General features: G+C 35.3%; 2 protein-coding genes across 3 annotated transcripts in view; both read left to right on the plus strand.

The window, feature by feature from the left end:
- Window positions 1–17332, plus strand: part of LOC135768282 (beta-1,4 N-acetylgalactosaminyltransferase 2-like) — a 51604-nt gene extending 34272 nt beyond the window's left edge. Inside the window, exon 12 of the mRNA XM_065277525.2 lies at window positions 17270–17332. The gene's annotated coding sequence lies outside the window, so the exon portion shown is untranslated. The remainder of the gene's footprint in view (window positions 1–17269) is intronic.
- Window positions 1347–17131, plus strand: LOC135768283 (beta-1,4 N-acetylgalactosaminyltransferase 2-like). Of its 2 annotated transcripts, none has more exons than XM_065277526.1 (11): window positions 1347–1683; window positions 2308–2364; window positions 2739–2873; window positions 4204–4310; window positions 4779–4816; window positions 6673–6856; window positions 6996–7082; window positions 9837–10018; window positions 16320–16463; window positions 16579–16804; window positions 16937–17131. In XM_065277526.1, the coding sequence occupies exons 1-11, from the start codon at window positions 1565–1567 to the stop codon at window positions 17113–17115; spliced, it is 1458 nt and encodes a 485-aa protein (XP_065133598.1). In that variant the 5' UTR covers window positions 1347–1564; the 3' UTR covers window positions 17116–17131. The 2 variants fall into 2 exon arrangements, with proteins under 2 accessions (XP_065133598.1, XP_065133599.1); XM_065277527.1 differs by having other exon boundaries at window positions 9837–9850.
- Window positions 17333–18841: the final 1509 nt, after the last annotated feature.

An 18841-nucleotide genomic window follows, 5' to 3' on the forward strand; every position in this document is an offset into this window, starting at 1 on the left:
TTACCTGTGGTTAAGTAGTGTTTAAAGAAATTTTTTCTTGCAATATTAATCATCCTCTACTGTTTATAAGAATTGTGTGACACTACTGTGTCATCATTTAACACCTCTATTTTTAAGAATATATTTCTTTCCATAGGCAGGTACTAAAAGAACAAGACATTAGACACAAAGTAAATAGAAATTGGGACTATTGCCTAATTCACAAAGCTAACAAAATTATTTATAACAAAATTAAATGATACTATAATTATTATATATAATCCAAGCTGTAACCTATTTATGATCATTATTCACTGTTAATTACTTTTAAAAATATATATTTAGGATAAAATACTTCAATTTACAATCCTATCTATCTGTCCATTCTGTGTATTTAGGTCAGATTCGCCACACCACTAGATGGTGGTAAAACTCCATGTCCATGATTTCTAACGCGTTAACACGTGATTTACAAAGTATAATGTGTGTGTGTGTGTGTTCACAAATGATGCAGATGTACCATCTGCTTGAGCATACATTCCATTTACGTTCATAATCTTGCTATTAACCAATTGTTATTAACATAAACTTAATTAGATTACCTGTGGTTAAGTAGTGTTTAAAGAAATTTTTTCTTGCAATATTAATCATCCTCTACTGTTTATAAGAATTGTGTGACACTACTGTGTCATCATTTAACACCTCTATTTTTAAGAATATATTTCTTTCCATAGGCAGGTACTAAAAGAACAAGACATTAGACACAAAGTAAATAGAAATTGGGACTATTGCCTAATTCACAAAGCTAACAAAATTATTTATAACAAAATTAAATGATACTATAATTATTATATATAATCCAAGCTGTAACCTATTTATGATCATTATTCACTGTTAATTACTTTTAAAAATATATATTTAGGATAAAATACTTCAATTTACAATCCTATCTATCTGTCCATTCTGTGTATTTAGGTCAGATTCGCCACACCACTAGATGGTGGTAAAACTCCATGTCCATGATTTCTAACGCGTTAACACGTGATTTACGTGTTAACACGCATTTACGCGTTAACACGTAGTGCGTGTTAACACGTGATTTACGCGTTAACACGTAGTGCGTGTTAACACGTATTTTTAACATGTTTTTGCCCTGTTGGCCTTCCATATAAGTCGGACACGTTTCTAACCGGAATGCATCTTGCGCTGATCACCGGTGATCGATTCTGCGCAGAATTTGCTCATCTCAAACAAGCCTATTAAAAGATGTCAACACAAGCCGAGGCCTCGTTTGTCATTGGTCACGTGATTTCTACGTTAACAACGTAAGCCTCGGTCTTGACACGCCCATTTATTCTCGACACGCGCTCGCTTCAAACAACCCATCACTATCTCTCACATTTAAACTTAAATATCTAAAAAGATTTTAAAACATCTTTTTGTGTGGCCCCAGCTTTACTGGGCAACATTCACCATACAATCATAGCCTGCAGACTTACTGGTAATGTGGTTTTCTACTGAAATTCTGTAAATAAGACGCTTTAGAGCTGTTACAACGAAATCAGAGAATTTTAATATTTTCATCATGTGGGGATCATGCCGAAGTTTTTTCATCATCGTCCTCTGTATCGACTTTGCATTCCTGCTCTCATTGTTTTATATCGACATTGATGCTTGGAGAAAGACTTCATCAAAGATCATGAGGTAACTTATGTTTCACACTATTGTGTTGTTTTTCAACAACCGCGTCTAAAAAACTGCTTTACTAAAACATGAGGTAAAAGTAATAAAACAAGGCTTGAATGCAGACAATAACTTAACTATTGCTTGATTCTAGATAAACTTTTTTATTATTTGAGACCCCACTTGATACATTAGAAAACCGCTTTCTGATAGAAGTGTATAATTATATTAAACTTTATGGGGCGGTTTTCCGGACAGGGATTAGACTAGTCCTAGACTAAAATAAATATTAGAGCTGTCCAAACTGAAAAGATATCTTAAAATACATCAGTGCCCTTTGTTTTGCCTTAAAATGCGCACAAGTAATGTTTTTAGTAAGGCATGTTTGTTAAAACTAGTTTATTATTATTTTTTTATTTAACTAAGGCCTAGTCTTGTCTTAAACGAGTCCCTGTCCGGGAAACCACCCTTATATCAGTCTTTAGTTTTATTGCAATCAAATAACTGTTTTTTCTTTTCCTTACAAACAAATATCTTGTCTTGTTTTTAGTTTATTTAAATGCTTGTTTTGTCTTATTTGAATTAATTGGAAGTCATCTGGTTAAGAAACACTCATAATTAAAAAAACACATTTCTCTCTTCTAGATTCTCAGGCTTAATATTTGACAATAACCCTCAGACCCCAGATTTCCTCAGACCAAGGTAAGTCAATGTATTTCACAAATGAAATAACACTTCTGGTTTGTTTGCATCTGTTGCCATTACAGTCTAAATCTTTTCATAGTTTATTTCTTTAAGGCAAATTTTTTATGACATTGATTGTGGGACGGTTTAACTGGACAAGGGTTTAGGTTAATCCAGAGATAGAAATTAGTTATATTAGGACCTTTATGTATACTTTTTACAAACTTACAATAAAACATTACTGGTGTGCATTTTAAGACAAAACAATGCCACTGATATATTTTAAGATATTTCATAAGCTTGTTTTTGGGCAACTCAAACAAGCATTTTAGTCTTTGACTAGACTTGATCTTGATTAGAAAACCATACCTGTGTAAATTTTTATGTCCCAGTATAGGACCGTTTTATAACAGTCCTTCCTCATGTTCCTGCCGAAACAACCAGTCGGCCGCCCAGTTTGTGTCCAAAGATGAATTAGAAGATCTCCAGAGACGTCGAGCAGAAGAGTACAGACAACATCAGATCAGGTTCTGCCAGATTCATTATTTTAACTAACTTCACATTTTTTCTATTGTGCTTACTGTCAGGCTGTATGCTTCAATAAAGAACTTTAATTTTTAGGAGAGTGCATGTAATTGATAAACAAGTTAAAGTTAAAGGTATTACATTAAATTAAAGTTAAAGGTATTAAATTAAATTAAAGTTAAAGGTATTACCTTATAAAACGGCTCAATTGATTGCTTGATTCTGATTGGCCGGTCGCGACATTTGCAAGTTTGTTATTCCCAGATAACAACTAACAGAAGGTAACCCGGATGCTGCCAATCATTTGGACGGGTACAGTTTAATATTTCACAAAATTTCAATTCAATTCAATTCAATTCAATTCACAAAATTATATATAAATATGTCTTTTAATAACACACATGATGTTATATTTACTAATGATTAAACCAAACAGTGTGTTTGAACATTTGAACGTCTCATCCTATCTTAAAACCGTAAGTAAACGGTTTTCCTCAGGAAAGGTCTGCATTCGTTAAAAATGAGCAAATAAAATATTTCAGTATTTAAAGGAACAGTATGTAAGAAATTGATATCAATTAATCATAAAATGGCCCTGATATGTCACTAGATATTAAGAAATCATTTTAATTTCAAATACTTATATCACTCACAACAGCGGTCCGGCCAGGATATTGTCATTTAAAAAGTGAAGTTGCAGCCCTCAACTGATGTTTATGTTGTCATGTTGTGTATTGGCCACCAGTTGTGTGATTGCAATACCAGTTTTGGCCACAATCCTACATACTGTTCCTTTAATGTTCCTTATCCTACTTATGAGGTAAATAGCCGTGTTATTAGCGGTATAATGTACAGGCAGCCGGTTGTTATCGCGAAATAATAATCCCCTTTAGTGTGATCAGACCCTCCGCTTCCAGACGGCAGTGGCGTTTTTATCATTTTGGGGGCCCTAAGCAAAGTTTGAGGACATGGGGGGCCGTGAAGTAGCTATATATGCGTACTAGCTAGGATGCTTTTCCGTGCTCAATTATTCTGCGCGCATACTCGCACATCTTCCGCTTGCCCGTGGTTTATATGCATGGCTTAGCCCAAATCTATGCGTTCCAAAGCATGGTCCCCTGCTGATATTTTTCTCAATTTAAAGCAGCTTTATAAACTATATTTTTTATCATTTTGAAACTCTAACATTACAAATTTTGACTATGATTTTAACTTGTCTTATCCAAAAATAGGCAAAATATGTTTGCTGTGATCCAGTAACTTTGAAGATATGCATACCGATAGAGATTACATTTATTAAACTAGAATCTTGTCCTTTTATGACTCCACCAGGACAGGTAGAGCGAATGATGTTCTTGTTCTTGCCCCTCCCAACACTCCGCTCCAGTATCCCATCAGAGGATTCAGAGTTAATCCCATGAATAAAACTTTCATTCCTGGTAAGTCGAAATACTGATGCTTTTCTGTGTGATTTCTAATGATCGGACATTTTGACAAAAGCACACACTGTAAAAAATGTTGCTGTAGCTATGCAGTAAGTTGTAAGTATACACCTAAAATAACACCCTAATGCATAGAACCAAAAATCCAATTAGGATTTCTGGTTCCCAGAATGCTGTTCTTCCATGTTAAACTTAAACTTTAGTTTACTTTGTCTTTACAGAATAAAACTATAAAATAATGTAAACTAAAGAATTTAATGTTAATTTAACTTTGAACAAACTGTTGCCAGTAAATAACAAACTTAAATCTACAGTAAGTTACTGGCAAACAGCTGCTAGTAAAACTGTAATTTCTACAGATATTTTTTACAGTGCATCTACAAGGTTAGAAAGTGACAAAGTTTTTTTTTAATTATTTTTTACATGTAATCAAAGAAATCTTTCACTCTTATATTAATTTGTTAGGTCTAGCCGTACAAACACAAAACAGAAAACTTTACAAGGTTTGTTTGGCTAAATACAGATTTTTGCTAATGGTGGAGGGTTGCTTTTATTACTTATATCAATCATTTAAGGTGTCTCGGTATGGGGTTTAGCTCTCTTTATCAAACAATAAAACAAAGCTCCAATGGACTCTATGCACGCTTTACTTATTTCTTTGTAAAATAAACAAGCATCAACAAAATTTGCTGTGTTATTTTGGCTGTTTTGGCAACCAACGTTCCATTCCCTTGTTCCAGAGTCCATTGTAGAAATTTGCATCTCGCTCCAATCTGTAATCATTTAACTCTTTCGCCGCCATTGACGAGATTTCTCGTCAATCAAGAGAAAACGCTTCCCTGCCAATGACGAGTATTTCCGGCTTTCCGCAATACCGCTATTATCCACAAGGTGGCGCAACTTTTTAAACCTGGAAGTATTGGCCTATGGCAAGCGGCTGCATGTCCGTGTCTGTTTTAAAGATCGCTCTGAATGGGATCTCTATGAAAAGTCTGTCACAAAAATGGAATTATCTCAGCTTTTTGCTCAAAATGTGGTGTTTGCAGAAACCTACCCATATTCAAAAGCTGATTACAAAAGAACTACTGAAGGTAGGATTTTGTTTGAAAGCAGAGGGTCTGTATATATTTGTTATATTGTATGTTTATATATTTAAAGAAGAACATTTTCTGGAAGGCATTAAACTTTTGTGAAAATCATGAAAAAATGCTGGTGGCGAAAGAGTTAATGTGAGTCAGATTCTTGAATCCATATTGCCAAATCTTAAAGGTCACGTTTTTTTGTGATTGCATTTTTTAAACTTTAGTTTAGGTTAAGGTGTGTAAGGTTGCTGTTAGAGCATAAGTAATACCTGCAAAATAATAAAGCTCAAAGTTCACTGCCAGGCGATATGTTTTCTTTACCAGAATTCGCTTTTCAAAGCCTACAGCAAACGGACGGTTTGGACTACAGCCCTCTACTTTCCATTTGAATGATGTCAAAGCAAGAGTTTTTGTGTAAACTCCGCCCACAGGAATACATCAGTCCCCGCTAAGCTCAAATGGCCCTGGCTAAGCTAAGCTGTTGTATAGGGATGCGCCGATACCGATAACTCTTTATATTTGGGGGGCGATAACATATATATATATATATATATATATATATATATATACATATATATGTATATATATATATATATATATATATATATATATATATATATATATATATACACACGCACGCACGCACGCACGCACACACACACACATATATATAGGCCGGTAAATATTCATATTAATTTCACAATGAAAAACTCCCAGACCGCGGACATCTTGTCTTTGTGCTAGACTAGCATACTCTTCTTGACCCCGCAACACATGTCATTTTCGTGCTATGTCACAGAAAGCACCAATCAAAACTCCACATGGCCAGCAATGAGCAAGTGAAGTGGTTCAACAAACTGAAATAATCCAACATTTATCGGCTTTCATTTATCGTCCTAATTTTCCTATCAGACCGATAATATTAAAAATAAGCAGTTATCGGCCGATAACGATATGTCGGCCGATATATCGTGCTTCCCTACTGTTGTACTTTTTTTTTTCGCTTGTAATCAGAAACAATCTACTCTACAGGGACTCTGTTGATTCTATGCGATAGTCTACAACACTAGAAAGAAGTTGTAGGTGATCCAGACATTCCCTTTAGTTTTCTAGAAGCGATTTCTGTAAAAACACCCCCCCCCCCTTTGCATGAGCGTTGTAACTTTGTATGTTGTTTTATGCTGAAACGGCAGCATTACACACCTTTAAGAAAGTCATTCAAGTGGGTCATACATGAAACTTTGTAAAAGATAACATGGGATGTCAAACTTGTTCAGGTGTCACTGAGGGTACAGAAGGGTCTGCTGTCAGTAATGGATGTTAAGGAGGATGAGAAGATTGTTTTTGGCCAGAATGAGGGAAATCTGACCATCTCATCCAGTAGCCTTGATCATCTCAATGAACTGCTGAGCAGAGTGACCTACACCAGCACCATCTTTCACATCAAGACTGAAGATCTCGGTAAGAATCATCCACCATTTGCATGATTACTTTAAACATTAGATTACTCATTGTGTAACTTTCTTTATTGGAAAGTTGCTTAACTTTACACTTCTTAATCAATTTGTGTTTTAATTCACATGTGTATGCTTGTTTATAGCTTACTTCTCTTTTGAGAACCACGAGGTCATATTCCCCATTGAGATCAGACGTCAGTCAGTCCCTAAGCTTTATGACCCGGGGAAAGGTGAGAACAAGCCGTGTTATCATGTTAGTATTTATGGTCTTTCTAGTGCAGTCCAGTTTTTCAGGACGTAACAACTAAGACGATAAACAAAATAACTTATGGACTTTAGTTTACATTACAGCCATGATTTATTATGTTTTTATTTGTCACTAGGTAGTGTTAGTAGATGGAGGTGGCTTATGTATTCTAAAATTAGTGGTGGCTGGTCAGTAGGGGGCGCTAGGGCACCACCACCTTTAAGTTGGTCAGAGAAGGAAGCTACTTTAACATGTTACCAAAAAGAGATATATATTTATACAACAGTTCTTTCTGGTTCTCGAATCTGATTGGCTAAGAGCTATGCGATATTCTACTGATAACGGCACAGTAACCACTTCACCTTTCGTATCATTCCGCCACCTAATGAATGGAGGTCCTTTAAACAGGCTCATCTCTGAATGGAAAAACTGCACGCACACACAGAGACGCACTGTTTTTAAACACTCTCCGTGTGTCTCATTAGTTCACAAGCTCGTAAACCAGTCTGTGAATCCCAATCGGAAGTAATTATTCCGTCAAAGATCAGCGCTCTTGGATGTTACGTTAAACTTAATGGGAGTCATGTCTTGTCACATCGTGTGGACGATTAACACTTGGAAAGAGGAATGTAAACAATACTTTTTTTCTGGAGCGATCTCTCTTCTCAGAACGCATAAACACCGTGGAACTGCAGGTAAGCACCGCAGCTTTTAAATGTGGACATTGATCATTTATTTAATCGTGACACGTTATGAGATATCGCCACTGATATATTTATAAGCAGCATGCAAAAAACATCTCTCTGACCCTTATAAAAACCTGTTTTATATAGTACTGATAAGAACAAAGTCTAATAATAATCGAGTGCTCGTATCGCGTTAAGATTAAATGGGAAAGCAACAGTAGCATTATAGAAGTGTAGTTTTATTAACTTTTACCTAGCGCCAAAACAATAACAACACAAAAGAAACTAAATATTAATAAGAAACCAAGTAATAGTTTCATCATGACACCAAATACTGCTGATTTGATCTCATTTTTGACCATTTTGACACAGGCAAGGCCAACATCAGAGCCAGGGAATCCCTGTCAGAGATGTAGCCCAGATAGGGCGGTGGTCAGCGGGGCGAGTGAACACTGACATCCGCTCATGCTCTGGTTCTCGTACCGAATCTTGCTAAGCAAACGTTCAAACAGGCGCTATCTTTACTAATAGACTGCAGATTCGAATATTATACATATATATTCTCAACTTAACTAATCTTAAAACTACACTTTGTGACCAAGAAACGTTAATATAAAGAAACTGCTATTCCGTCCATTGAGTTATTATGAGATTCAAAGCAGCCGAAAGTTTTACCTGTCATTCTGGCCGCTCCGTGGCGGAAGAAAGTAGTTCCCAAACAAAGAGGCTTTTAAAATAACTCTGTTGTTTTCCTGTTTTCGTTTTTCAAACGTGTGCCGTCGAACTGTTGTATAAAGGCAATATCGCTCTCGGAGTCGTGTGATATGTAAGGGATAATGTTGAGGCAGCCGGTAGTTATCGGGAAATAAGCCCCGACAGTGTGATCAGGACCTGACGCGAAGCGGAGGGTCTTGTATCACACTGAAGGGGCTTATTTCCCGATAACTACCGGCTGCCTCTACATTATCTCGCTTATTACACGGCTACTTGCCACATAAGAAAAAAACTGGACATGAATATGAATTTGAAACATTTTATTGGCATATTTGTTTTAAATTAACATTTTTATCCTTCCGCGAAACTTTGCACAGATGCATAAAATGTTCGTAATACCTTATTAAGATCCTCTGCTTCATACTTGTCTGTCTCCATTTTTTCTCTTTAGCCAGTCTTTGAGAAGTTTTAATGCCCATTCTGTATTTTTTGTATGTTGCCTTGGTAGCTGTCATGCTCTATTTTGTCAAGTTCAGTCTCAGTAAGCTGTCTGTGTCTTGTCGTGGTTGTCGAGTGTTTGTCACAAGATGGCGCCAAAAACAGATAAAGATCTTATTGATCTTTATTGGCGCGGAGCGATTTTACTCGTGCAAGTAGTACCGGCTATGCGTTATTAATTTGGAGCGGTTATTATTTGAAAAGAACGAACCTGCAATTGTCTCAACTGACCAATCAGAATCAAGCATTCCAGAGCGCCGTGTAATAAAGCTCTATATCACGATATTGCGATATTGCTTAAATATATGTATGTGAGTGTATGTGAATAAAATCATGTAGTTGTACTATTTTACTGTTAGTCATGTTACAAGTTAAAACTGTATTTTCGTCTTAAAAAGGAAAACCTTTACAATGGTAAGAAAATAGGACAAAACAGTTGAGTAACCAATACGTGACAATGACACGTAAACAGAAATTCGTGACAATATCACAAAAAAAAATCAAAAAGTTATGTGTCTATAGCATGAAAATTTGTGAGACTGTGCTGGAATAATTACCTTGATTAGTTAATTCCTGATAATAAACTCACATTTTACTCAAATTCACAGTACATTTATTTCATGCTTTAGTTGACTTCAACAGTAAAATTTTCTGCATTTTAGCTAAGCAGTAATGATATTCATCACCTGATAAATGGCTATTTACAGTCCTGCATTACTACAGTAAATGTTTGATTTTAAGTAACAGACGCCAATGTTTAAAATGCATTTTATTGGACACATGGAAAATTATCAGTATTATAAAAAACTACACTTAAATCTCTCTCTTTCTCTTTGTAGATATCAACTCCCAGGTGACTGTACTTGTAAAGGCATTTCTGAGATATAAAGGACTGAATGCTCTTATTCAGAGTATTCGCGTGAACTACCCAAAGATAAAGATCATTGTAGCAGATGACAGTCTTAAACCAGAGAAGGTTCTTGGTGATAATATCGAACACTATATAATGCCCCCGGCACAGGTAACAAAACATCACTTAATCTTGATGATGCTCCTTGTGTTAATTTGAAAACAATATATGAGGAGCTCGGGTGCAAAAGCCGCTTGATAAAGCATCATAAAATTACTGTTGTTCAACTTAACCAGTCCTCTTTGGCTTAATGGAAAAGGACAGCAAGAAAAAAAATTCTTAATTTCAGTGTTTCAAATGATTCATTTTAAATGAGCTATCACTTTAAGAAATAGGTCATGGCTTCTCTTACTGTATGTACAGTTGAAATTTAAATTCTGTCAGCATTTACAACCCAAGATTGTATAAATTTCTTTGCTCTGCTGAACACAAATTAAGAGATTTTAAAGGATGTCTTCCATAGTAAGAAGTCAATGGTGCCCCAAGTGTTTGGTTCTTAACATTTTTCACTTGAGGGTGAGTTAATGATGACAGAATTTTAATTTGTCGTTAAATATTGGTGTGTTCATTATTTGATTTATTATTCATTCAGTTTTTCAGCAGGCTGTATTTCCAATAGTATGTGAGGATTCAGTAAGATGCCATTTTGAAACGTCCTATCAATGTTTATAAGTCCCGGACAACAGGTTTAAATGCATGCAAGGTCAAAAAACACTGTCATTTTCTCAAAATATACATTTAAAATTACCCCATTTCTCAGAGATCCCCAAATGATTCATGTGAAGCCGTTTTAAACACCTTTCAGTAGCCTACTCTGCTCTGATTGGTCAAATGACACAGTCTCCGCATAGATCAGTGGCACAGACCAACAATAGTGCAACATGTATTGACCTAGTTCTAACGTGATTAACTGAGATAGGGTGACCATACGTGCCATTCTTCCCGGACGCGTCCTGTCCAGGATTTTGGGTGCGTCTTCTGGAATCGTATTTGTTGACCGCATACGTCATAGAGTATTATTATTATTTCAGAAAAGCAACCGTTACATTTTCAGGTAAGAATGAAACTACGATTGTATATCTTATGTTTTTAACTGAATGGCGTATGCGGTCAAAAAAAAAATATCTTCCGGAAGACGAACCCAAATCCTGGACAGGACGCGTTCGGGAAGAATAGTACGTATGGTCACCCTAACTGAAAAGACATTATCGACATCAATACACATTATTCATCATTATTCCAAGCAATAAAAACAACGACAGAAACTTACATTTTTACACTCATTTAAGCATTTATGTAAGCTAACCGGGTCATAGCTAAACCGTAAGTTAGCATGCATTAGCCGCTTGCTAACGTGACTCTCTGACAGTATATATAAAGAGTTTAGACACCGACATCAATACACATCATTCATCATTAGTCAAAGCAATAAAATCGACGACAGAAACTAAAATTTTACACTCATTTAAGTATGTAAGCTAACCAAACCATAGCAAAAATGTAAACGCTTAAGTTAGTGCACATGCGTTAGCCACTTGCTAACGTGACTCTGACAGTATATTAAAAGTTTAAAAAACATAAAAACTATACTCATACTTACAGGTTGTAGTTAGGAGATGCATCTTGTTCCAAATAAAGTGGGTACTGAACCATCTTTCATTGCCAAACGTCTAGTATATCCATCCTTGAAAAAGTAATTTTTACCACTGATTCTTCACAGCCAAACGTTTAGTATATCTGTCCTTGAAAAAGTAATTTTAACCACTGATTCTTCACAGCCAAACGTTTAGTATATCCGTCATTGAAAAAGTAATTTTAACCACTGATTCTTCACAGCCAAACGTTTAGTATATCCGTCATTGAAAAAGTAATTTTAACCACTGATTCTTCACAGCCAAACGTTTAGTATATCCGTCATTGAAAAAGTAATTTTAACCACTGATTCTTCACAGCCAAACGTTTAGTATATCCGTCATTGAAAAAGTAATTTTAACCACTGACTCTTCACAGCCAAACGTTTAGTATATCCCACCTTGAAAAAGTAATTTTAAACCACTGATTCTTCACAGCCAAACGTTTTAGTATATCCCACCTTGAAAAAGTAATTTTAACCACTGATTCTTCACAGCCAAACGTTTAGTATATCCGTCCTTGAAAAAGTAATTTTAAACCACTGATTCTTCACAGCCAAACGTTTAGTATATCCGTCATTGAAAAAGTAATTTTAACCACTGATTCTTCACAGCCAAACGTTTAGTATATCCCACCTTAAAAAAGTAATTTTAACCACTGATTCTTCACAGCCAAACGTTTAGTATATCCGTCCTTGAAAAAGTAATTTTAACCACTGATTCTTCACAGCCAAACGTTTAGTATATCCGTCATTGAAAAAGTAATTTTAACCACTGATTCTTCACAGCCAAACGTTTTAGTATATCCCACCTTGAAAAAGTAATTTTAACCACTGATTCTTCACAGCCAAACGTTTAGTATATCCGTCATTGAAAAAGTAATTTTAACCACTGATTCTTCACAGCCAAACGTTTAGTATATCCGTCCTTGAAAAAGTAATTTTAACCACTGATTCTTCACAGCCAAACGTTTAGTATATCCGTCATTGAAAAAGTAATTTTAACCACTGATTCTTCACAGCCAAACGTTTAGTATATCCCACCTTGAAAAAGTAATTTTAACCACTGATTCTTCACAGCCAAACGTTTAGTATATCCGTCCTTGAAAAAGTAATTTTAACCACTGATTCTTCACAGCCAAACGTTTAGTATATCCCACCTTGAAAAAGTAATTTTAACCACTGATTCTTCACAGCCAAAAGTTTAGTGTATCCGTCATTGAAAAAGTAATTTTAACCACTGATTCTTCACAGCCAAACGTTTTAGTATATCCCACCTTGAAAAAGTAATTTTAACCACTGATTCTTCACAGCCAAACGTTTTAGTATATCCCACCTTGAAAAAGTAATTTTAACCACTGATTCTTCACAGCCAAACGTTTAGTATATCCCACCTTGAAAAAGTAATTTTAACCACTGATTCTTCACAGCCAAACGTTTAGTATATCCGTCCTTGAAAAAGTAATTTTAACCACTGATTCTTCACAGCCAAACGTTTTAGTATATCCCACCTTGAAAAAGTAATTTTAACCACTGATTCTTCACAGCCAAACGTTTAGTATATCCGTCATTGAAAAAGTAATTTTAACCACTGATTCTTCACAGCCAAACGTTTAGTATATCCGTCATTGAAAAAGTAATTTTAACCACTGATTCTTCACAGCCAAACGTTTAGTATATCCGTCCTTGAAAAAGTAATTTTAACCACTGATTCTTCACAGCCAAACGTTTAGTATATCCGTCATTGAAAAAGTAATTTTAACCACTGATTCTTCACAGCCAAACGTTTAGTATATCCCACCTTGAAAAAGTAATTTTAACCACTGATTCTTCACAGCCAAACGTTTAGTATATCCGTCCTTGAAAAAGTAATTTTAACCACTGATTCTTCACAGCCAAACGTTTAGTATATCCCACCTTGAAAAAGTAATTTTAACCACTGATTCTTCACAGCCAAAAGTTTAGTGTATCCGTCATTGAAAAAGTAATTTTAACCACTGATTCTTCACAGCCAAACGTTTTAGTATATCCCACCTTGAAAAAGTAATTTTAACCACTGATTCTTCACAGCCAAACGTTTAGTATATCCGTCCTTGAAAAAGTAATTTTAACCACTGATTCTTCACAGCCAAACGTTTTAGTATATCCCACCTTGAAAAAGTAATTTTAACCACTGATTCTTCACAGCCAAACGTTTAGTATATCCGTCATTGAAAAAGTAATTTTAACCACTGATTCTTCACAGCCAAACGTTTAGTATATCCGTCCTTGAAAAAGTAATTTTAACCACTGATTCTTCACAGCCAAACGTTTAGTATATCCGTCATTGAAAAAGTAATTTTAACCACTGATTCTTCACAGCCAAACGTTTAGTATATCCCACCTTGAAAAAGTAATTTTAACCACTGATTCTTCACAGCCAAACGTTAAGTATATCCCACCTTGAAAAAGTAATTTTAACCACTGATTCTTCACAGCCAAACGTTTAGTATATCCGTCATTGAAAAAGTAATTTTAACCACTGATTCTTCACAGCCAAACGTTTAGTATATCCGTCCTTGAAAAAGTAATTTTAACCACTGATTCTTCACAGCCAAACGTTTAGTATATCCGTCATTGAAAAAGTAATTTTAACCACTGATTCTTCACAGCCAAACGTTTAGTATATCCGTCATTGAAAAAGTAATTTTAACCACTGATTCTTCACAGCCAAACGTTTAGTATATCCCACCTTGAAAAAGTAATTTTAACCACTGATTCTTCACAGCCAAACGTTTAGTATATCCCACCTTGAAAAAGTAATTTTAACCACTGATTCTTCACAGCCAAACGTTAAGTATATCCCACCTTGAAAAAGTAATTTTAACCACTGATTCTTCACAGCCAAACGTTTAGTATATCCGTCATTGAAAAAGTAATTTTAACCACTGATTCTTCACAGCCAAACGTTTAGTATATCCGTCATTGAAAAAGTAATTTTAACCACTGATTCTTCACAGCCAAACGTTTAGTATATCCCACCTTGAAAAAGTAATTTTAACCACTGATTCTTCACAGCCAAACGTTTAGTATATCCCACCTTGAAAAAGTAATTTTAACCACTGATTCTTCACAGCCAAACGTTAAGTATATCCCACCTTGAAAAAGTAATTTTAACCACTGATTCTTCACAGCCAAACGTTTAGTATATCCGTCATTGAAAAAGTAATTTTAACCACTGATTCTTCACAGCCAAACGTTTAGTATATCCGTCATTGAAAAAGTAATTTTAACCACTGATTCTTCACAGCCAAACGTTTAGTATATCCGTCATTGAAAAAGTAATTTTAACCACTGATTCTTCACAGCCAAACGTTTAGTATATCCCACCTTGAAAAAGTAATTTTAACCACTGATTCTTCACAGCCAAACGTTTTAGTATATCCCACCTTGAAAAAGTAATTTTAACCACTGATTCTTCACAGCCAAACGTTTAGTATATCCCACCTTGAAAAAGTAATTTTAACCACTGATTCTTCACAGCCAAACGTTAAGTATATCCCACCTTGAAAAAGTAATTTTAACCACTGATTCTTCACAGCCAAACGTTTAGTGTATCCGTCATTGAAAAAGTAATTTTAACCACTGATTCTTCACAGCCAAACGTTTAGTGTATCCGTCATTGAAAAAGTAATTTTAACCACTGATTCTTCACAGCCAAACGTTTAGTATATCCGTCATTGAAAAAGTAATTTTAACCACTGATTCTTCACAGCCAAACGTTTAGTATATCCCACCTTGAAAAAGTAATTTTAACCACTGATTCTTCACAGCCAAACGTTTAGTATATCCCACCTTGAAAAAGTAATTTTAACCACTGATTCTTCACAGCCAAACGTTAAGTATATCCCCAGTGGCGGCTCGTGACTGCTCATCCGAGGGGCGCTAATTCAAAATAATGTTCGGAGTGTCATGTGTGTTGCTCTTGTTTTCAAAATATGTGTTTGTTGCGTCATGTAAATCATGTGCATCGTGTGTTCTGTCAAAAAAAGTGCCTGCTGCACACGCGTAAAAAACGTTTATAATAAAAGAGACGCTAACATTCACAAAATACGCGCAAGACACTCCCTTAAAAGTAAACTCTGATTACGCATGAGATTATGCGAGTATCTGGCAAACGTGAGCGCCTCCTTTATCACAAACCCTTTAGATGCATCTGCAGCAGGCACTTATTTTGACCAGACACATGATGCACACAGGATCTTTCGATGCGAAGAACACACATTTTGAAAAAGGAACCACACACATGATGGGCTACATACATGTTGTGACGAACTTCGCATCAAGCGCCCACGAAAAAAGAAGTCACCGGCCGCCACTGTATACCTCTTCTTGAAAAAGTAATTTTAACCACAGATTCTTCATATATCTTGATCTTTTGGTAGTGAAAACGACACAAACTGAAAACACAGCGTGATATGATGTTTACACACTAACTAGCTGTGGGCAGGTCATAGTTTTCGTTTCTCCCGCGGGCAAGACTGTAGGCAGAGTTTATTATGCAAAGTGTTGGTATTATGTGGATAAAGTCAGGCAGGAGATTCAATCCATATGACGACTCGTTTCAGCGATTCAGAGGCGACTCCCTACTTTAGAAGCCATACCTTTATTAATCGTGCACTTTTTGGTTCAAATACTTTGCACATTGTTTACGTTGATGGACAGCTACATGACACACTGCAATACAGGTCAGTTTCGATTTTGGATCTGTGTGGCTCTTTAAAATGATTATTTGCTTGTTAGGGCTGGTTTGCCGGCAGAAATCTGGCAGTGTCACAAGTCACGACTAAATACTTCTTATGGGTGGACGATGACTTTGTGTTCCTGAATGACACTCGTATAGAGAGATTTGTGGAGGTTATGGAAGCCGTTCCTGAATTAGATGTGGTAAGTAAATCTGCTACTACTATATTAGTTAAAAATAGACTTATGAACAGGTGCACTAAAAATTCAATTGTATATTGATGCATTAGATATAGACTTATAAGCTTAACTTTCTCAGGTCGGTGGTCAGGTAGAAAGAAATCCGTTTGCCTTTACATTAAATTATGAAGAAGGGAACAGCGAAGAAGGCGGTTGCATCTCACGTTTCAGAGGTTCTTACGCACCCCTGCCGGGATTTAAAGGGTGCTTCTTCGTCGATGGAGTTGTGAACTACTTTTTGGGTCGAACGGATGCCGTGCGTAAGGTCGGTTTTGACCCGTTCCTCAAAAGGGTCGGACACAGTGGTAAGTGGACTGCAAAGTAGTAAGTTAACAAGAATTCTGCCTTTAACCCATCATACCTTTTGATATGACAATGATCAGCATTTAATCGACACAGATAAACAATAATACTGTGTGTTTTTTGTTAATTTTCAGAATTCTTCATTGATGGACTTGGAGAATTGTTAGTTGTCACCTGTCAAGGTCTCAGAATTGGTCATCAGAAAAAAACAAACGCACCCAAGTACGAAAAATACAGAAATCCTCCAAAAGCTGATTCAGAAAATAAACTGACTCACCTTTATTTCAAGAATCATCTAAAATGTCTCAACTAATAAAGGAGATTTACAGGTGAAATCACAACATCCAGTTTCTCTTTAAATGTGATTTGAAATAATCGTAATTTTGTATAAATTCATTTTGTGTTGCTTAATAAACTAGTCATAATACTGTTGTTGTTTTGTTTTTTAGAGAAAACTCTTGTTTCAGTGTCATCTGAGCTTTACACCGTTAAAGGCATCAAACAATATTAACTTTACAATATCAACACATCAATAATATTAATCTTTTACAGTATGTTGTAAAACATGACAGACATTTAGTGGTGATATTAATGCCCAGATAGCACAGGTACATCTATAGGATGTCTGCTAAAGATCTGGAGATCTGATGTGTAAAAACATCTGACAAAGGTCTATTTTTTTTCCAAATCAGACATCTTCAGTATGTCTATATGACATCTGTCAGGAAACATTTTGCAGATGAGGAAACAATAAAAAACTCCTTACAGAAGTAAAAGCAGATATCAGATAGACGATGTATGTGTGCTGTCTGGGTTTGGTTGAGTTTACTTTAGTATACAAACCTCATGAGCTTATGAAAATATTCTGTAATGTCCTACTTCCTACATCTGAAGTCATAATAATTGCCAGAAGGTTACAGTTACATGCTTTGTTAGGAGATAACAGGAAAAATGAAACCCCTACTATGAAACTGTTGTACATGTTATATTTTTTAAATAATTGTGAATGTAATTAATAAATTGTTAATATTTAAAAAGCTGTAAATCGGAATAAAGTTTTGCTGAATTAAAGATGTTTGCCTTGATATTATATAATTTGGATATTGTTCTGTCACACTGGCTGCATTTGTACCTGAATTATATAGAAAAATGAAAATGATCTGAAATGATTTATGTTATAAACAGCACTGTACCAAAGTCTTAGGCCATCAACACCAGCTTTGATGAGGTTTGTTTTAATGTCCATTCAAAATTTTTTCACACTTGTAAATTAGGATCCTAGAAATTAGAATTTAGATATAAAATCTAAACGGCTATTAGGGCCTATCGTAATTTTATTTGTTTTAGTTTTAAATTTATTTATTTAATAATTTTTTCTTACCCTTCTTTTTTATATGCATGTTATTATTTAATTCTTATTTTGCTCACTTGTTGTTTTTTACTCTTCTAAGGGTACTCTGTTTATTTAAAAGTTCAGTAAAACAAAGTAAGAAATATGGCACCCAATCCTGGAGTTGCCTGCTGCTCAAGTGGAGTTTACAATTGAGCTTATATTTTTATACAGTTTTTAATACTACATACAAATTTCTTGTATTTTCTGGTTGTATTCTAATAAAGAGACCATTGCTAAAACAACAAATATAATGGTGGCATGACTAAGACTTTTGCACAGTACTGTACTAATATATATATATATATACATACACACATATACATACATACACACACACGCTGTCAGAAGAGGCTATATGACTTAGTGTGAGTTAGTGGTGCAAGTTTTACATTTAAAGGAGGGGTGCATGACTTTTGAAAAACACTTTGAATAAGGTAGTCAGCCGAGTACCAAAACACACTTGTAGCCAATTAGCAGTAAAGGGCCTGGTTGCATAAAGCACCTTAAGTGTAATTTTCCCTTAAGTTCACCCTTATGTTTCCCTTAAACTTAAAAGATTAGTTCATTTTCTTAAAAAAAATCCAGATAATTTACTCACCACCATGTCATCCAAACCGTGATGTCTTTCTTTGTCCAGTCGAGAAGA

Source organism: Paramisgurnus dabryanus, chromosome 23 (assembly GCF_030506205.2).
Source record: "Paramisgurnus dabryanus chromosome 23, PD_genome_1.1, whole genome shotgun sequence".
Lineage (NCBI taxonomy): Eukaryota > Metazoa > Chordata > Actinopteri > Cypriniformes > Cobitidae > Paramisgurnus > Paramisgurnus dabryanus.